The sequence below is a fragment of the Salvia hispanica genome, chromosome 1 (assembly GCF_029641045.1).
Source record: "Salvia hispanica isolate PSC_SH4W2 chromosome 1, Shi_PSC_v1, whole genome shotgun sequence".
NCBI classification, from domain to species: domain Eukaryota; kingdom Viridiplantae; phylum Streptophyta; class Magnoliopsida; order Lamiales; family Lamiaceae; genus Salvia; species Salvia hispanica.
In genome coordinates, this window is record NC_142692.1 from 65,661,071 (window position 1) to 65,680,154 (window position 19,084).

A 19,084-nucleotide genomic window follows, 5' to 3' on the forward strand; every position below is an offset into this window, starting at 1 on the left:
TTTAATTAAATCCCTCACAAAATGTATGAATTGACCATAATATCCCACATAAGATTTCTTTTTGTAATCGGGGTTTTCAGCTTCCCTTGGCCAATTGTTAATCTTGATAATGAAACCCCAATTTTGAACCTCAAGCTCGCCCATAACATCCTCTCCTTCGCCTTCTCTCTCCCCTTCATTCCCCACCCTCATCTTATTATTGTATGTATTTGTTTGTGCCTATAAACTATATATTGTTGTTATTTATCTGCATATACATATATTATTGTTTTTTGCTTAAGCAGCATAAAGAAACTGAGCAACAACACTATATCCTTACATATCAGTAGGGTTAGTTTTCAAATTCGAAATCTACTTAATTACTATCTAATTGTTAATATTACTTGATGTTGTGGAAAGTAGAAATACTCACTTGATTCTTGGCTTGGAAAGGCAAACGTGAGTTTGGGGGAACTGGGGAGATATGTTAAATTTAATAAATGGGTAGTTTGGTCAATATATATATTTTGTGAGGAAAATAATTAAAAAAGAAGATGAAAAAACAAAAATCCCTCGTTCTGAAAAATTCGCATGCCTCGATCCCATATTACGAAAGGTCCGCGAATTGAATCCTAAATTCCGAAATGTCAGCGAAATGAATCCCATATTCCGAAATTTCTTGTGAAAAAATGTGTTAATTTTACTAAAAAGGAAAATGACTCTATTACTATGGAACGTACAAAAATGATAAAATGACTCTATTACTATGAAACGGAGGGAGTATTATTTTTTTTTAAAATTATAAATTTTTATTGACTTTTTAGATAATATTACTCCCTCCGTCCCACAAAGATTGTCCCATTTTTTCATTTTCGTCCGTCCCACAAAGTTTGTCCCATTTCCTTTTTACCATTTTTGGTAGTGGACCTCATATTCTACTAACTTATTCATACTCACATTTTATTATAAAACTAATACTTTAAAAGTAGGACCCACATCCCACCAACTTTTTCAACTCACTTTTCATTATATTTCTTAAAACCCGTGCCGGGTCAAAGTGGGACTATCTTTGTAGGACGGAGGGAGTATTATTTAATTAATTTTGTGGAGAAACACCATCGCATATTCGCATGCATGAATTCAGGTTTCACCACCAAAATTCTCAGTCGTCGTGTGATTTCATGGTTGGACATGTGAGACATTCCTAACCTAAGGTTTCGTTGCTCTTCGTGGTCGACATCGGCTCACAGTCAATATTAAACAGCTCCATCAATTTTTGTATTAAGAAGAATATAATTTATAATAAACGGAGAATATTATTTATGTCACGTTTACTTATGAATCTTAACACTACAAATATATAATTTTATTTAATGTTCGAAAAACTTGTAATTTTTCTTACACAAAATACCATTTTTTTTTTGCATATCTTAGGAAATCCACAATATGTACCTCTCGTCGTACCTCTAACTTCTACCACATAATTATTCCTCTCAATTTTTGCGTTGATCACAACTCCTACAACCCAATCATACCTCTCCTCATACATTTACTCCAATAATTTTTAATTTATTTCTCATTTTTATACTATCATCCACTTTACAAACTAAATAAATTCATAAATAATAAAATTATTTCATTAAAAATTATAAAGTGAACTATGTTGTATTCATAAATTTTAAAAATTACAGATAAAAAAAATTAAAATTTCTAAAAATTACATTAAGTACACTAAAACTACACAATTTATATTTCTATTTTTTTTTAATTAAAAAGCTATTTAAATAAATTATTTATAACATACTTTTGAACTTAAATTTAAATAATCCTTGCGACGTGGAATGGGTGCCACAACATAAGTCCCTATCCGTGCTGCACCCCCATCCCCCTTCCCGTTACCCCACCTGGCGTCGCCCCCTCTCACGCCCTGCAATGGGTCGAACCGCACCCCACAATTCCAATGGTGTCCCTCTCATATCACGTTATTGATGCCCTTATGAACTTATTTATTAGAGGGAACATCTTTATAAGTCCACGAACTTTGTCAAAGTATTATTTTAGGTCCGTAAACTTTGAAAATATCATTTTAGGACCATCAACTATGGGTTAATATCATTTGAGGTCTTTTGAATTTTTTTGGGACGAAAATGCCCTTAAGACCTTCAAAGGTCAATTCGGACAATTCTTTCGCCAATCATCTTGCGTCAGAGACATAGAATCCAACAATTTTTAACGGCAAATTTTTATATTTAAATTCAATTTAGATGTTAATTGATCTCCATTTTAAAATTCATCTCCGAATGACAATCCAAATTAATAGCTATCTAATTTCAAAACAAATAAACTAAATAGAATTCACTCATCACCTATAGCAAGTTATTAAAATGCAGTTTAGATTGAAAAAATAAAATAAAGTATCAAGTCCCTATTCACTATCATTAAATAATTAGTCATCTAATAGTTGAAAAACTAACACATATTTTTTATGGCATATTTTAATTATATTTAAATTCAATTTGGATGGTAACTGAATTAAATTAGAAAAAAATTGTTGAACTCTAGGTCTTTGACGCAAGATGAGTAGCGAAAGAATTGTCCAAATTGTCATTTGAAGGCCTTAAGGGCATTTTCGTCCGGAAAAAGTTCAAAACACCTCAAATGATATTAACTTGTAGTTCACGGACCTAAAATGATATTTTCAAAGTTCACGGACCTAAAATGATACTTTGCCCAAGTTCGTGGACCTAAAAAGATGTTCCCTCTATTTATTATTTATCAGTTGAAAGTAAACTTTGTGGGTTTTTTCATAATCTTCAAAATTGATGTCTAAATATATGAATGTTAAATATAGTGTGGTCTAAAATTTTCTACGATCTCAATTTACTAATTGAAAATTTAAAGTTTGATTATTAGTGATTCAAATGATGTCATTTTGATTGTCAACTCATCATGTCATTTATTTTGATGTTACAACGTCCATTTTAGGTGCCAACCGTGCCATGCCCATATTTGGATGTCGTTTATTAAGTCATCTATTTTGGTGTCACATCATCTATTTTCGGTGTCATGACATTTTTTGATTTGTCATTTTAGATTGCTCACAAAAAATGTAGGTATTTGATCTTATCAGCATGACCTGGGTCCATCAATGCAAATGAGGTCGTTTGTATCCCACTGATAGCCATCCGCTTTAAAAGAGCAACCAAATCTATGTGCACTCATCCATTGTTTTAATTTTGGTCAGTTTGAAATGATTTAATAAATGATACACTTAGTGTTCTATTTGTCGTTGATAAATTACTAAAATGTTCTTGACCCCATATTCACGTACATTTCTCTTTTATTATCGCAATCATAGTTCGCGCTCATTTTTTTTCGTGAATTACATAATCTCGTCATATCATAGCACACAACACTTGTACTAATTCAGTAGTAACTATTAAAACATCGGAGAAGTGGTATGTCAGTACCTCTGTTTCATTTGGTGAATAATGCTAGAGTGAGATAGCTGTAAATTTGACATGATCTATTAGAAATTATCCGAGAACTCTCAAATAAATTTATGGGATAGTGGGCTAAAATGATCAATGATCCTACTCACCATTTAGGCTTGTTCGCATACAAATGTACATAATATATTTAAAAATGGATATCAATTATTAGCTTCATCCACACAAAAAAAATACTCTATATTTTTCCATTTTGCTCCAATCACTAAAATTAGTTTCTACTCCGTATTTATTTATAATGCAACACACTTTATTAATTTTGCTTTAAAATTTGTGTTGTCTATTATTCAAACTGTTTTTTTCGTATGAATGTAAAGTAAAAATTGATGATCAGAGAAATATGAGTATTTAAGTATTTAACCTAGCACAATTATAAATATATAACTTAAATTATTAAATCTATTACGGCTAGGATTTTCGAACCTATTAAAATTTGTGACAAAGACTATTTATTGAGGATTCGACCCTCCATTACAAGCGCCAAACCACACCACCGCCGTTTAAGCCTTCCAATTTCCATCACCGTCTCTCTCCCCTCTCTTTCTCTCAGAAGGAAGCCGGAACAAAAACATATGTCGAACTTACATCCGTCGCTCAATTACATGAAAGCCGCTCCGTTCGAGGTGCCCGCCACCTCTTCCGCCGCTGCTAACAATGACCGGAATGTTCCATCAGTCGAACAGCTTGTACTTGACCTCTGCAACCCCGATCTCCGCGAAAACGCTCTTCTCGAACTCTCCAAGGTCTTCTCATTCTTCCTCTACTTTATTATTTCTGTTTCGCTTACTGTTTAATTGTTTAGGTTTTGAAGTTTCTGAGTGAGGGAAATCGATATCGATGTTGCGAAATGATTAGGAATCACACGAGTTAGTTCAATTGAAAACTATGAGAAATTGGAAAATCGACGCTCTAACAGCAAAATAATGCTTTCATTTCGAACTATTTAATCATTTATTTCTCTGAATACAGCCGGCTATCCTTTGTGTTATTGTTCATGATCCACAAAGTTGTATTCACCGGGATTTAGTTATCAGCCGTTCATTGTTTTGATTTTTGTTGGTTGTTTTATGTCTTATCGATTTTTCTGGCAACTATTCTAGTAGAAGAGGGAGCTGTTTCAGGATTTGGCTCCGTTGCTGTGGAACTCCTTTGGTACACTTGCTGCTCTTCTACAGGTGTGTCTCTAACACCAGCCAATTTCTACGGTGTCTTCTGTATGTAATTTAAGTAAATTTAGTCAATCATCTTATGTCTCAAAGTGGTTGTAAACATATATATTGCCTGCCTTTTCCAGTTATGTTGTGTATTTACTACTATTATGTTTTACAAGTTTAACTGATTTGTTCTGGAAACAAAACTGTAAAACACTGGGGTTTCCGAGCAATAAAAAATGCTACGAATCTGAAGTGAAGATCTCCTTTATGAAAATCACTGATTCATTGCATTTGCAGAGCCTGCTATATGCAATAGAACCAATTTGTACTAGGTCCAAATACTAATTTGTTCCCAATTTTCTTTATATTTGAATATGGGGATATTTCCTCTGAATGTATGTTTCATCTGGGGTGGAATGTTTATGACTTAGCTTCATATTTGGATAAGAAAATTTGAAAGTTTCAGTATGTTGTTGAGTTTATAATTTAGTAATGTTTGTTTTCTTTTCTTTGGTAATATAACCTGTTCATTTCCCCCATTTTTTTTCTCATGATGTATCTCGTTTCGTTTTTCATATCCATCACCTTTGCTTTAGGCATTCTAGTCCGACATCTTTCATTATTGCAGCTGTCCTTTTCAATGTGTTTTTTTGGACCTCCCACAGGAAATAGTTTCTATTTACCCAGTGTTATCTCCACCAACTCTAACTCCTGGGCAGTCAAACAGGGTTTGCAATGCACTCGCCCTTCTTCAGGTGATATTTTCTCTATATTCTAAATAATTTTTCTGGCTGTACTCAACTAACCATTATTCTCGCCCCTGCCAAATGGTTGCAGAAATATATAATTATGTCCATAGAAAGTTCTGATGAATTTGTGAATACAATTTGTGAATACAAAAGAAGAGTATCACTCCTTTTATGTCTAGTGGTTAATGTGCGTATTTTACTTGTTGCAGTGTGTGGCCTCACATCCAGATACAAGAATGGTGTTCCTCAAAGGTAATATCCCATTTCACATTTGGTTAACATAATCCTCCTTGACAATCCTTCCAGATCCCAATTCAGTAAAAGTGATGCCACTTATTTTTACAATCCCCTTTCGTTGTTTGGTATCCGCATGGGCTAGGATCTGAGCCTATACTATGTGTAGATTAATATGTAATGTTTCTAGTTCTACATTAGGGTGAATGAGTACAGAAGAGGTAAATAGCATTGCCTGTGAACTGATTATTTTGTTGGGCAGTGGTTATTATGCCCATCACTTTTTGGTTTTCTCTGCAGCAGATTGCTTCTGGTGAATGACTATGATATTTTGCTATGTACTTTTGTCCTTAGTCTTTAATTCTTTCTTATTCACTTATTCTTATTATTTACCTTGTATAATCAAGGTATATGTAACTCTTACTATTCTAAATATACATATGGATGGCTGCTCAGTACATCTAAATGGATCTTTCCTTGATGCCTTTTCTGTTGCAGCTCACATTCCTCTGTACCTGTATCCTTTTCTTAATACCACCAGCAAAACTCGCCCTTTTGAGTACTTGAGGCTTACAAGTCTAGGAGTCATTGGTGCTCTGGTGAAGGTATTTCTAATTCTTATTCAGCAATGTAATTTCCTAAATTATGTTTTCTTGCCTTGGTTGCTTAATTCTGCTCCATGCTAATATCACTCCTATGTGTCCATAAAATAAGATCGCTCTATTTCTATTCATTATTTTAGTTGCATAGTCACTAGAAAGAGTAACAATTTCCATAATAGAAATAATAGTCTACGGACTTTTTTCCTCTTATAGTTGTATTTCAGTGTGTTCAGATTTTTCGCTTTGCACGATAATAGAATTAATTGTAGTATACTATTAAAAAAACCAATTACTTGTTGATAGGAAATAGGGTACTACTCATTACATGTTTCCTTTTTAATATCCTCTACTGTCTTCTTCACATCCTAACACATGAGTGTCTGTTTCTAATCTTTTACCAGGTTGATGACACTGACGTTATCAGTTTCCTTCTGTATACTGAAATAATTCCCTTGTGCTTGCGGACAATGGAGATGGGAAGTGAACTATCAAAAACAGTTGAGTTCCTCGAAGCTTTTGGTAACATAATATGTAGGCATCTTTTGTTTTATATGCTCTCATGGCTTGTTTTGTGGACCATGAAATCATTAGATTTTCTGTTTCAGCACTGTTGGTTGCCGTTTGCTTTTGAGGATTAGCCTAGATAGATATAAAAAAGTATAGGGTAATCCCTGTTTCCTATAAGATGGATTGGAACTTTAAGATACCCAAACCCTTGATAATTTCTTTCATTGCAGCTAATTTTTCTTGATCCATAACCCATTGAAAGTGTATGATGGGATAAATTCCAGTAACGAGGTTAAAAATACTCAACCATGTATCATATCAATCATGAAACTAAATGCCCTCTTGGAGATATCTTTTATTGGTCAGTGGATCCTATTTGAATATGAGGGTTTTATTTGCAGGTAGCAACATTTATTGTGCAGAAAATTTTACTTGATGACGTGGGATTGGAATACATATGCGCTACAGCAGAGCGATTCTTTGCTGTAGCTGGGATTCTGTCAAACATGATTATTGCACTTGCTGAACAGCCTTCTGCTCGGCTGTTAAAGCACATCATCAGGTGCTTTCTTCGTTTGTCTGAAAATCTAAGGTTGGTCAACAGTGTGGTTTGGTTACTCAACTCTCTTCAGTCAGATTTGTGCACACCTATACCAATGATTACCATCATTTCTGCAGAGCTTGTGAAGCACTCAAGAATTGTATGCCTGAAATGCTCAAAGATGGAACATTTAGCAACTGCCTTCTTGTGGGTGTAACTATTCCTCATTTTGAGGTCAAAATTCTTTATTTTGATTGATTGATGAATGATCATAATGTTGTATTCTCCAGGAAGATGTAACTACGAGAAGGTGGTTACAACAATTGCTTCATAATGTGCTAGGGCCTCGGGTAGCCATTCAAGCAGGAGGTGGATTTGATATCGTCAATCATGGCTAGATCTAGTTTACTCACCGCTCGTGTGCTTAGCTACAGAGTTACAGGCAGTTTTTGATGATTTGCAGGCAGCTCTTGCTTTGCCTCATACTACAGTACAACCGATTTTTGCTATAATAATACCGGAGAAGTGTCGCTTTGACTAGGAAGTTCGGGTTTAATCTTCGGAGATATCGTCGACCCGTCGTCTTTTGATATTGTTAGTAATGATATATATCTAGAAGACAAATATTGTACCAGATATATAGGGAATGTTGTCTTGTTGTTTTCCTGAAATCATCGTTATAATATAATAGAAACCTCCATTTGGTATCATAGAATTGGAGTTGTGGAAGCAATTTTTTCCAATTCTATGTTTGGTACTGCAGAATACTCCTTGAAATTGGAATTGAATTACAAATCCGATTGTAACTCCTCTAAATTCTATAATTTCAATTCCATATAGAATTGGAATCTTCACACTAAACACACAAGTCACACACACAAATCACATACAGACACAACACACACATACAAACACCCCCCTCCCCTCCCCTCAACCCACACCCCTACACAGAGTCACAAAGTACACGCACACTGTGCAGTCCATGTTACATAAGCAATATGAACAACTAGAAACCATAATGGGAATCACTGCTTGCCCTCAAGCTCTGAACTCCTCAATCACATACAACCCATAACATACCCAAAGAACACAACTTTAGAAGCTAAGACTAACTCAAATTAGATTCATAGTCGAAACCCAACTAGCTATAAAGTAAAATAAGGTAAAATGGGAGAGCTTAGCTAGAAGGAGAGGAGAGTGAACGAGTGTGTGTTGTTTAGTAGGAGAAATTACTGCCACCGATTCCTCCGCCAAAACCACCCGCACCGCCTGCACCATCGAGTCCCTGCCCACTCCTTGGTGCCCCGCCCACATCCACTTTTTATTCCCAATAGAAACTCCAATCAACAAAACCTCTGCCACTAGCTTTTCATTGTAAAACCACTCCAGCAGCCATTCCTCCTACCCACATTCCCTCACGACCCCGTCGAAATCATGGCCAGCAGACTGATTGCAATCTCCTTAAATTGAGTCGAACTAAACTTGGCCATGCACCCAAAACACTTATACACCACAAAATTCGCCTTCTTCGAATCGAGCCACACCACGCATGCGCCCACATCAACACTAGGCTTCTTTCCTCTCTCTCCTCCATCAGCATCAGTGCAGAGCAAAAGAGAGCCTATGTTCCATGCTCATCCTCCCCGAAATATTCCTGTAATGATTAGTGTAGTCGGGCTCAAGCTCGTAGGAGCTATTCATCATGACGCCGTAACAACCCCCCATTTCCTTCATCCTTTCGGGCATCCTTGTTACTGCAGTGGTGGCTGGCACTAATGGCCTTGTGAATTGTTTGAATATTCATATGCTAATTTTTCCTTAATTGGCGTATGATTTTATGATAAAAATATGTAGTAAATTAACATTGTTAGCAAAATGTATTAAACTGAAATCATAATATTACTTGTATCATTTATGTTTAACTTGAAATGCGTAATAATACACATATGATTTATGTTAACTTGAATTTTTTTTTGTATTAGAGTGAAATATTTATGAAATTTTTTGTTCTCCATGTATGGTTTCCCTACAAAAATATCATAATTTTTAAAATTAATTAGTCACTTCATCTTCTTCAACTAGGTTTCTAACCCTAGTCAGTTCTCTGTTAACCGTCACTTCCAAACTGACAATAGAGAGTTGGAGATTGATTTCGTCCAGATTGCTTATGATAAGAGATGTAATCAATTCAAAACCGTAAAATTTTATGCTTCTTCTCACGAAATTTCCATACGATCATTTTGATTTTCTGAAACCTAAGGCAGTATAGCATAAAACGAGATGGAGGCGATGGACATGGATGAGGTTGAAGAAATATCGGACGTTGAAGCATCGGTAGGGGCAGTGGAGAATCTCCTCGGTTATTGTTTCAAGCAGAAGAAGCTTCTGGAAGAGGCCTTGACTCACTCCTCGTGTTCCGATTCCGCCTCCTATCAGCGCCTCGAGTTCGTCGGCGACGCCGCTCTTGGCTTGGCCGTCGCCAACTTCGTTTACCTTTACTATCCCGGCCTCGACCCCGGGAAACTCTCGCTCCTACGCTCCGCCAACACCAGCACTGAGAAGCTTGCGCGCGTCGCCGTCCGCCACCGCCTCTATAAGTACGTACGCCGCAACGCCGCTGTCATTGATGAAAGGGTATCTGCTTCAATTCATTTTTTTCATACTACTCAATTCGCCCCTATTTCTCCCGTTTGTGGCGTTGCTTTCGATTAGGCTTTTACTTTCTGATCCCAATTTTGGTTGTACTTTATTTTTTTTAACCAATAATTGATGTTTATAAAGACAAATGAATGCCTATTGCCAAGTTTGAAGAGAATTTATACAGTGGCATAGTTTGATTCTAGGGGTGTGCAGTGGAAAGAATAGTAATTGATGGCATAATTTGGAGAGAATTTATTCAGTGGCATAATTTGACCGACTCTAGAGGTGTGCAGTGGAAAAAATGTAGTAGTAATTGATTGATATGTCAATGTGTTTGATGGTGAAGTTGGCTTTTGTTATCTAATAAGCACTTTTGAGTCGTGTCAGGGATTAGTGATGGTTAAATGTTCATCAAGTGTATCATTCACTTTCGATTAATTTTGCTGTTATTCATCACTGAAGACGCCTGATCAAGTGCTTCTTAGTAGTAGGCTGAGACAACTCGTTCACTTCACTTTCAACTCTGTCAAGGTCATGTTCAATTTAGGCCCATGTTTTATGTAAGATAATTCATAGTGGCACTACAAGGCAAGGAAGAAAGGGAGATATATATAGGGGTTGTCAAATTTATGCAGTTGCCTGGTTTGTTATTAGAGTTGTCCATTAGAATATGAAGCTAAGCACTCGCACAGTTTCAACTTTGTCAAGATCATTTTCTTTTATGCATATGTTTTAGGTAAGAGAATTTGTAATGGCACTATAAGGGAAGGAAGAAGTAGAGATATATAGGGGTTTTGTCAAATTTCTGCAGTGTCCTGGTTTTTTATTAGAGTTGTCCAGTGGAATATGAAGTAACTGATGCATATTTCAATTTGTGCTACTGTGCTTCATGGATTTGCTGGAGTTGATAAGGTGAAGCTGACTTGGTTATCTGATAAGCACTTTTCAGCAACTCTTGGGTTCTATGGTGGATAAATGTCCATTAAGTGTATGGTGCACTCTTGGTGAGTATTGCAATTACTGTTCACTCAAGATACGTGCTCAATAGGTCGGGGGTTTAAGTCACCAACGGCCATTGGGTGAATAGGGAACCATTATTGATCATTAAAAAAGGCTGAGCCTACTTGTTCACTTTCAACTCTATCAAGTCCTCATTGTTTTATGCATATGTTTCAGGTTACAGAATTTGTAAGGGCCGTAGAAGAGGAGAAGGAATTAGAGATATATGGGGGTTTGGTCAAAGCACCGAAATTTCTTGCGGATATTGTGGAGTCAGTGGTAGCTGCTTTGTATATTGATTGCAATTTTGATTTACATATTACATGGAAGGTTAATTACTTAATTCATATGCGTTTTCTTATGTTGTGTTGTGTCTTTTCCCTTTTCCCATAAGCGCGATTGCCTGTTTGCTAGCGGAATATGAAAAAGACTGCGCCTATGGCTAATTCCTAACAAAATAGGAGGTCTTTTCATTATTAAATAAAGAAGCAATCTGTTTACAAAGTGACCTCAAGAAAAAAAAGTCTTAGCTTGATTTGGTTATATGATTTCTTCCATGTTGTTTCAGATCTTTAGACATCTTCTAGAACCCATTGTAACGCTAAATGATCTGGAGCAACAACCACAACCTGTAACTATGCTCTTTGCGCTATACCAAAAGGATGGAAACCAGGTTCGTATAAGTTACGAGAAGAAAGGAGAGAAAATATTTGCTACTGTTACCGTCAATGGGGAGTTTATTGCCTCTGCTTCTTCCGAGCATAGAGAACTGGCAAAGCTCCTTGCTGCAAAGGATGCTCTTGAAAAGCTGTCTCAGAGATCTTACAACCAATTGAAGGATACCATATTCGATCATATCAGTATGGATGGTGAAATTGAAGAAGCAAAACAGAAGCTGCATGAGCTGTGTGGCAAGAAGAAATGGTCAAAACCAAACTACAAGTAAGCATTTTTCCCATTATTAAGAAATTTGTGTTACTCTAACTATGCTATCATACCCATTTCTTGCTTTTCCAATTTTTATCTGTGAAAGGAAGTAGTTTCTACTTTTAAAATGTAGTGTTCTCCACATATATAACTCTAGGCCTGAACCACATTCAAAGTTCAACGACACATCTCGCTCATCGTTGCTTTACTGATTTGCCAAAGTGCTGTTTTGCAATTCATTGTAAAACATATCCCATATCATAGCCTAAAGATAGAGCTATTTTTCATAAATGTTGAAAAATTGTGACAAGTTATGCAAAGATCTTTGACCCTGCCAATCATGTGCAGAATCATTAAAGAAGCCCGTGTTGCTAATCAGAAGAGATTCACATGCTCTGTTGAAATTGATTTATCAATGGGTTCACTTGTGATGGAGGGGGAAGAGAAGCCAAGAATGAGAGAGGCAGAGAGCTCAGCAGCTTCAGCAATGCTCTTCGGTCTTAAAAACTCAGACTTTATATGATTATTATTATCATGTCCTAAACCTAGGATAGTGTATTTTATTGAAACAGCTAACCACAATAGGAATTAGAGTAGTACTATCAAATTCTTGAGAATCAAGTATTTGAAGGATACTACTTTATTTTGTACATGCACCTAGTTTTGATTGTTGAGAAGTAATCGACTCTGGATTAGACAACAATTATTGTACTATCATTTATTGGGCTAAATTTTATAAATGGGGTGTTCTGCAAAAATCGTTCCACCAATAGGTAGTTTTTTTTTTTTTTTTTTTTTTTTTTTCCTGGAAATGGGTGATACGCATTCTAAGAATGCGCATTTGAAATACGCATTCTTATGCGCAACTAAGCTGAATCGGCAGTCAATCAGAAAAGTCAAAATTCAAACTAAATACGCATTCTTAGAATGCGTATTTCAAATGCGCATTCTTAGAATGCGTATCTCACTTGAATTAAATAAGAACAGAATCGGGCAGAAGCATTCTGCCCTCTGCGCGAACTCCAGCCTCCTTGCCCGCGAATCCCTTCCAAGAATGCCACATTTTCGTCCGATTCTTGCATAAATCGCCCAAATTCATCTAATTGTTTCTCCCTCAAGGTAAGTTACGTGTTTTCTTCTTAATTTAGCATTATATCCATAGTTTATGGTGAAAATTGTGATTCTAGGGTTTGTGGCTAATTTTTTTTTTTTTAAGTTGTTGGTATAAATTGTATGTTCAATGTGTGTTATTAAATACTAAGATTTGGTAAGTAGTGTCTTTTGAATTGTTAATTTGTAAGATTTGGTATATAGTTTATTTTTAATTATTTAAATTTTGAGATAAAGTTGTGTATGTATTGCAGGATTATGAACACAGAATCTATTTGTGTCCTTTTATATTGGGATGGAAGAATAGTACAAATTGGAGGAATTGGTTTGTCTTATGAGCCACCCGTGGCAAATGCATATCTTGTCTTAGATGAGTTTGTTCCATATAATGAGTTGGTTAGCAGAATATGTGATTGCATTGGAATCAATGTGAGTGAGTATATGATTAGTTTGACATGGAAACGTGCAATTCAAGTGGGTAATGGATATCACTTTGTGGGCGTTCGACTTTGCGATGCATATATGAGGAATATGTTTGCAACAGCTATTCAATCAGGTCAAATTGAGTTATTTGTTGACTACCAAGCTAATTTAGCACAACAACGTACTCCACATACGGTCGTTGTCTATCAATCTAGAAGGGGACATCGACAAGTTCAAGATAGAGTACAATATGATGATGAGCCATCTGGACATAATGAAGTTAGTCACGATCCGGCTAATGTTGGGGATGATGGGCATGGTTTTGGGGATGATGGGCCTGGCTTTGGGGAGGGTGGGTCTCGTTTTGGAGATGTGGGACTATCTCCCCATAATGAAGTTAGTGACGATTCTGAATTTGAAGACCTTGTGTCAGAAAAATCAACAACCCCACCTGAATTGAGTGAAGAATCAGAAACAAACCAAGATGCATCCGACAATGAGACATTGAATGTGCCTCGTAGATACGTCCCAGTAGTCCCACCAAGTGAGCAGGAGTATGAGCATCCAGGGTTATCTTATTTTCGTACTCTACCGACGACAGAAGGTAATTACTATGAAAGTAACCATGATGATTCCGAATCTAGCAGTTGGTTTTGGGATGAGAAGAATCCTACACGAATTGGGTTAGGAACCAAATTTGATACCAAGCTACAATTGAAGACTGCTGTTACTTTGTGGCATTTGGAGTCATCCACAAAAGAATACTACGTGGTGGAAAGTAAACCAACAAAGTGGAATGTGGAATGCAAAACTCTGAAGCCACCCAAAGAGTCGGAGAGCACGAGCTCAAATAGGAGACGACACAATCAAACAGGTTGTATTTGGAAACTTCGAGCAACATTGAGGAAGCACGACCGCAAATGGGAAATCAGACAATGGACTGATAGACACACTTGTGTAGGTAATCCCAACTCCAGGGACCACGCCAACGTCTCATCAGATATGGTGGCTTTGTGTGTTAAGCATCATATTCTAAAGGACCACGGGTATACGCCTAATTCCATTATTGAGGATGTGAAGCAAAAGTATCATGTTGAAATATCCTACAAGAAAGCATGGTATGCCCGGAGGATGGCTATAGAGCTTGCTTTTGGTGGATGGGAGTCATCATTCGAAGATTTGCCTAGTTATATGATTGAGTTGCAGAAGCGCACCCGTGGAACAATTGTTGAGTGGCATCATGATGAACGACATAGTACTGAGACACGAAAGTTTTTCAAGTATGTATTTTGGGCATTCGGGCCGTGTGTGGAAGCTTTTCAGCTTTGCAAGCCAGTGCTAGCAGTTGACGGAACTCATTTGCGGGGCAGACTCAAAGGTAAACTTCTTTGCGCTGTTGGATTTGATGCAAACAAGAAGTGTTTACCTGTTGCTTATGCAATTGTTGATAATGAAACAAGTGATAGTTGGAATTGGTTTATGAAGTTAATCAAACTTCATGTTATGAAAGGCGATAGAGATGTTTGCATTATATCTGATAGACACACAGGAATGTTGAATGCAATGGAGTCTGATATATGGGAACAACCACCCCGAGGAATACACCGATTTTGCTTAGTACATGTACGAAAAAATGTGTTGCAGCATCACAAGGGTGTGAGGGTGAAGGGTCTAGTGTGGAAAATGGGGATAGCCACAAAGGTGAGAAAATATTTCAGGAAAAGACGCCACCTAGGGAATGTTAGTCCAGAGGCAGTTGAGTACCTTGGGCGTATTGATGCAGAGCAATGGACAATGGCATACGACAAAGGTCGTAGATGGGGTGAAGCCACGACGAACATGGTGGAGGCATATATAACAACGTCTTGAAAGGAGCCAGAGATCTACCTATTAGGGCTTGTATCGATTTGACATTCTAGAGAACAATTAAATGGTTTCAGACAAGATCAACAGAAGCGACACAATGCCAAACTGAGTTGAGCCCATGGGCGCATGACAAATTGAATGATAATGATGCAAGAGGCCGAAAACATGTGGTAAGACGAGTCAACACCCATGCGGGCAGATATGATGTCTTATCCGAGGCACGATCCAAAGGGAAGGGTGGAAACTCTTATGAGGTCAAGTATTTGAGAAAAATGTGTAGTTGTGGGAAATGGCAGATGTGGAGGTTGCCTTGTTCTCACGCTGCGGCAGTTGCTAGAGATCGAGGAGATAACATTCTACGCCTTGTGAGTAAGAACTATTTGAAGTCAAATTGAGTGAAACAGTATTCTTTTGGTTTTCGTTCACTTAGGCACCAGGACTACTGGGAGATACCACCATGGACATTGGAGTGTTCAGTGGGGCAATTTGTTCCTCGTTCTCGCGGTCAGTATAGAAAAGCAAGAATACAGAACCAGATGGACGAAAATGAACCTGATCAACCCAGGCGACAGAGGAGTTGCAAGATCTGTAGACAAGTAGGGCATGACAGGCATAACTGCACAACGGGGAGCACTGTGTGATTGTTTGTGGTTTGTAGCTGGACATTATTGACTACTATTTTGATTTAGTTGGACATTATTTACTACTATTTTGATTTGGCTTGTAGTTGGACATTATTTACTATCATTTGATGTTGTTGGTTTGTAACTTACATTATTCCACACGGTGTCGTACCAGCATACTTAACCCTATCAACAATCTCGGGACGAATATTGGGTATCCTCTCCCAAGCCCACATCTGTAGAAGGGCCAAAGGGCCACCGATATTCTTCTGCTTTTGACACGAAGCATCACAAATGTAGTGATATAAAGTGGCAAGCGCTGCTGCACCCCAACTAAGTTGTGAACACTGATTCTCGTCATCTAGTAATAGAATGTGGTGGAAGGGAATTTTTCTCCCCGAAGTGTCTGGGAGGATCAAACAACCTAGTAGGAGTAGCACAAATATACGTGCATGCTGCATGTAATAATGCTCGGGTAGATCGTCGTCAAGACGGTGTCTAACAACATCCTTCAGTGTAGTGGCATTAAATCCCCCCAACTTCAATTCAGCCTGACTAGGTTCTATACCCAAAAGCGACAAACACGTATCCACCCAGTTCTCTCTCGTGCGGTTCACTTGTGAAAGGATAACTGGTTCACCATCGACCCTTAAACCCCAAAGCATCTCGATATCTTGGAGGGTCACTGTAGCTTCACCAACTGGAAGGTGAAACGTGTGTGTCTCGGGACACCACCTCTCAATCAATGCCCCAATAAGTGAAGCGTCCAACATCTTCGGCTTTCCACAACGGTACACGCCACCAAAACCCATCCGCTCTATATGCCCCAACACTCGGTCATGCATTGGAGCTTGAAAAATGTTATTATCCAATTTGCATGGTTGGAAGGTGTCGGTATCATTCCCAGAGATTATGCTTTCAGTTATGTGATGCGGTTGCAAGTAAAGTACGCTCGGATCTTCGGGACCACAATACAAAGGATACTCTCCAGTTGATGATGATGCCATTGCTATATATACATTAATTAAATTTGGTCAGCATTGCACTAAGCTAACTATACGAAATAATGAAGTAATGAAGATAAAAAAGAACTTGAACATGCACAAAGACAAAGTTATCAAGTGTCAAGTTATTGTCATTGAACAACTGTTTCAAGAACAAAGAGTCACCAAAGCACTCTACTAATAGTACCCACATTTAATTTTTACAGTAAAAACAACAATAGTCCTATTAAAATTATGTTGGAACATAATGAAATATGAAGACCATGTGGATTGAAAGGATAAATTTGATCTTTGTTGCGTGGTATACTGCTTTTGATTATCTAGTCTGAAACAACTAGGAAGCCACCTATATACAATGAGAGATTTGCAAAATTGCATGCCATTAATTTTTACTCTTTTCAATTCCACCATTAATTTCAATGCAAAATTGTAAAACTGCAAACAATTAAATCCAAAAATTGTTTTTTTTTACTGTTTCCAATTCCACCATCAATTTCATGTATGAAGTGAACTAGCTTCAATTGACATACACATTCTAACGAAGCTTCATCATCAACTTCACAATGCACAATAAAGACAATTACAAATTTAATCTCACAATGCACACATTATTGTTTCAATTCTTCCAAAAAAAAAAAAACCAATTCCAAAAAAAACAAACCCTAGGCAAAGGGGAAACAGGGATAGAGAGAGAGGTACCGTGGGTGGAGGGGGAACGTCGGCGGCGGCAGGTGTGAGCGGCAGCGACGACAGTTCGACGCGCCGAGTTATGCAGAAGAAGCAGTGCCCGATTCTGTTCTGGAATGCCCAATTTAATTCAAGTGAGATACGCATTCTAAGAATGCGTATTTAGTTTGAATTTTGACTTTTCTGGTTGACTGCCGATTCAACTTAGTTGCGCATTCTAAGAATGCGCATTTGAAATACGCATACGAATTCTTAGAATGCGTATTTCAAATGCGCATTCTTAGAATGCGTATCACCCATTTCCAGAAACAAAAAAAAAACCTACCTATTGGTGGAACGATTTTTGCAGAACACCCCATTTATTGTACAGGTTAAGTTTTTGAAGTATTATCATTCTTTTTTACATTTCATATTTTATTCATGAAATTCATATAGTAAAAAAAATAGAAACATAATATAAAGAGTGAAATAATTAATGAAGTTCATTTATTGTACATCTTAAATTCTTGAAGTATTATTTTCGTTTTTTTATTTGGTGAAAAAATAAGTACTTTTGTAACCCATTTCAACACATTATTAGTACGATTAATCCAAAGAATAAAATATTAAAAGGGTAAATTAGTCTTCATTAATTTCATATGAAGACAATAAAACACAAATATATATAAAGAGTGAAATAAATATATTATTATATCAAAATAAAAAATACATAAAAATGTGACTTTTCATGATAAATTTTTTTCTCAACATTCTCTCTCCTTAATATTTCTATCATTCTCTCTCCTTATTTTAATATCCAATTATTTTCTCTCTATACTATTATTATAAACCTCGTCTAAAATCTCATGGTATTTATGAAAATGGTAGTACAGGATCGGATAATACAGCTGAACCGATCAAATCATTGGACCGAACTAAATGACTAATTTTTAATCATCAATTTAACTGATATATGTTTAGTTATTGATTAAACGATAATAAAAAACTAGTTGAGCATCCCTATATATAATCACAGAAAGTTGAAAATATCAACACAAAAATTTAGTACAATTACCTAAAGATAGGACTAAATTTGTTTAAAAGCTAATCTATATATATAAAAGAGGAGATGTTACAAAAAATTCCATTTTAGATTAAAAAATATAATTTAATTATAATTGTTTTCAATTTCAGCCAGCTGTAAATGTAGTTAATGGCAGTTTCATTTTAATTAAATGAACACAAACATGCAATAAAGTTGAAATGAATGTGGTACGTTCTTACTACTATTTATCCATACATTTTATGCATAATTGTATAATAATTACACAAAAAAGAATTAATTACACAAAAATCGATTCCCATCGTTATTGTGCATTAAATAAATGTCATATAATCATCTCAGTTAATATATTTTGGTTCACAAATGTTCACACTCTTAACATCCTAAAACAGAAGCTAATAATGATTATTTCATTATATAAGCTTTAATTTTAAGGAATTTGAAATGGTAATTACAAAAAAAGTATATTTATTTTTAAGGTGATATCC

General features: G+C 36.4%; 2 protein-coding genes and 1 pseudogene across 3 annotated transcripts; all 3 read left to right on the forward strand.

Annotated features, from left to right (window-relative positions):
• The first annotated feature begins 3,951 nt into the window (after window positions 1–3,951).
• Window positions 3,952–7,990, forward strand: LOC125224577 (uncharacterized). Its single transcript, XM_089070249.1, has 9 exons — window positions 3,952–4,231; window positions 4,592–4,663; window positions 5,308–5,397; window positions 5,601–5,643; window positions 6,124–6,230; window positions 6,629–6,724; window positions 7,136–7,326; window positions 7,413–7,482; window positions 7,566–7,990. The coding sequence occupies exons 1-9, from the start codon at window positions 4,061–4,063 to the stop codon at window positions 7,671–7,673; spliced, it is 948 nt and encodes a 315-aa protein (XP_088926375.1). The 5' UTR covers window positions 3,952–4,060; the 3' UTR covers window positions 7,674–7,990.
• A 1,337-nt stretch (window positions 7,991–9,327) lies between these two features.
• LOC125222117 (ribonuclease 3-like protein 2) lies at window positions 9,328–12,558 on the forward strand. 2 transcript variants are annotated; one of them, XM_048124574.2, is made up of 4 exons: window positions 9,328–9,909; window positions 11,092–11,193; window positions 11,483–11,856; window positions 12,190–12,558. In XM_048124574.2, the coding sequence occupies exons 1-4, from the start codon at window positions 9,556–9,558 to the stop codon at window positions 12,362–12,364; spliced, it is 1,005 nt and encodes a 334-aa protein (XP_047980531.1). In that variant the 5' UTR covers window positions 9,328–9,555; the 3' UTR covers window positions 12,365–12,558. The 2 variants fall into 2 exon arrangements, with proteins under 2 accessions (XP_047980531.1, XP_088926383.1); XM_089070257.1 differs by having other exon boundaries at window positions 9,331–9,909; window positions 11,092–11,244.
• A 651-nt stretch (window positions 12,559–13,209) lies between these two features.
• LOC148934424 (uncharacterized) lies at window positions 13,210–15,654 on the forward strand (annotated as a pseudogene).
• Window positions 15,655–19,084: the final 3,430 nt, after the last annotated feature.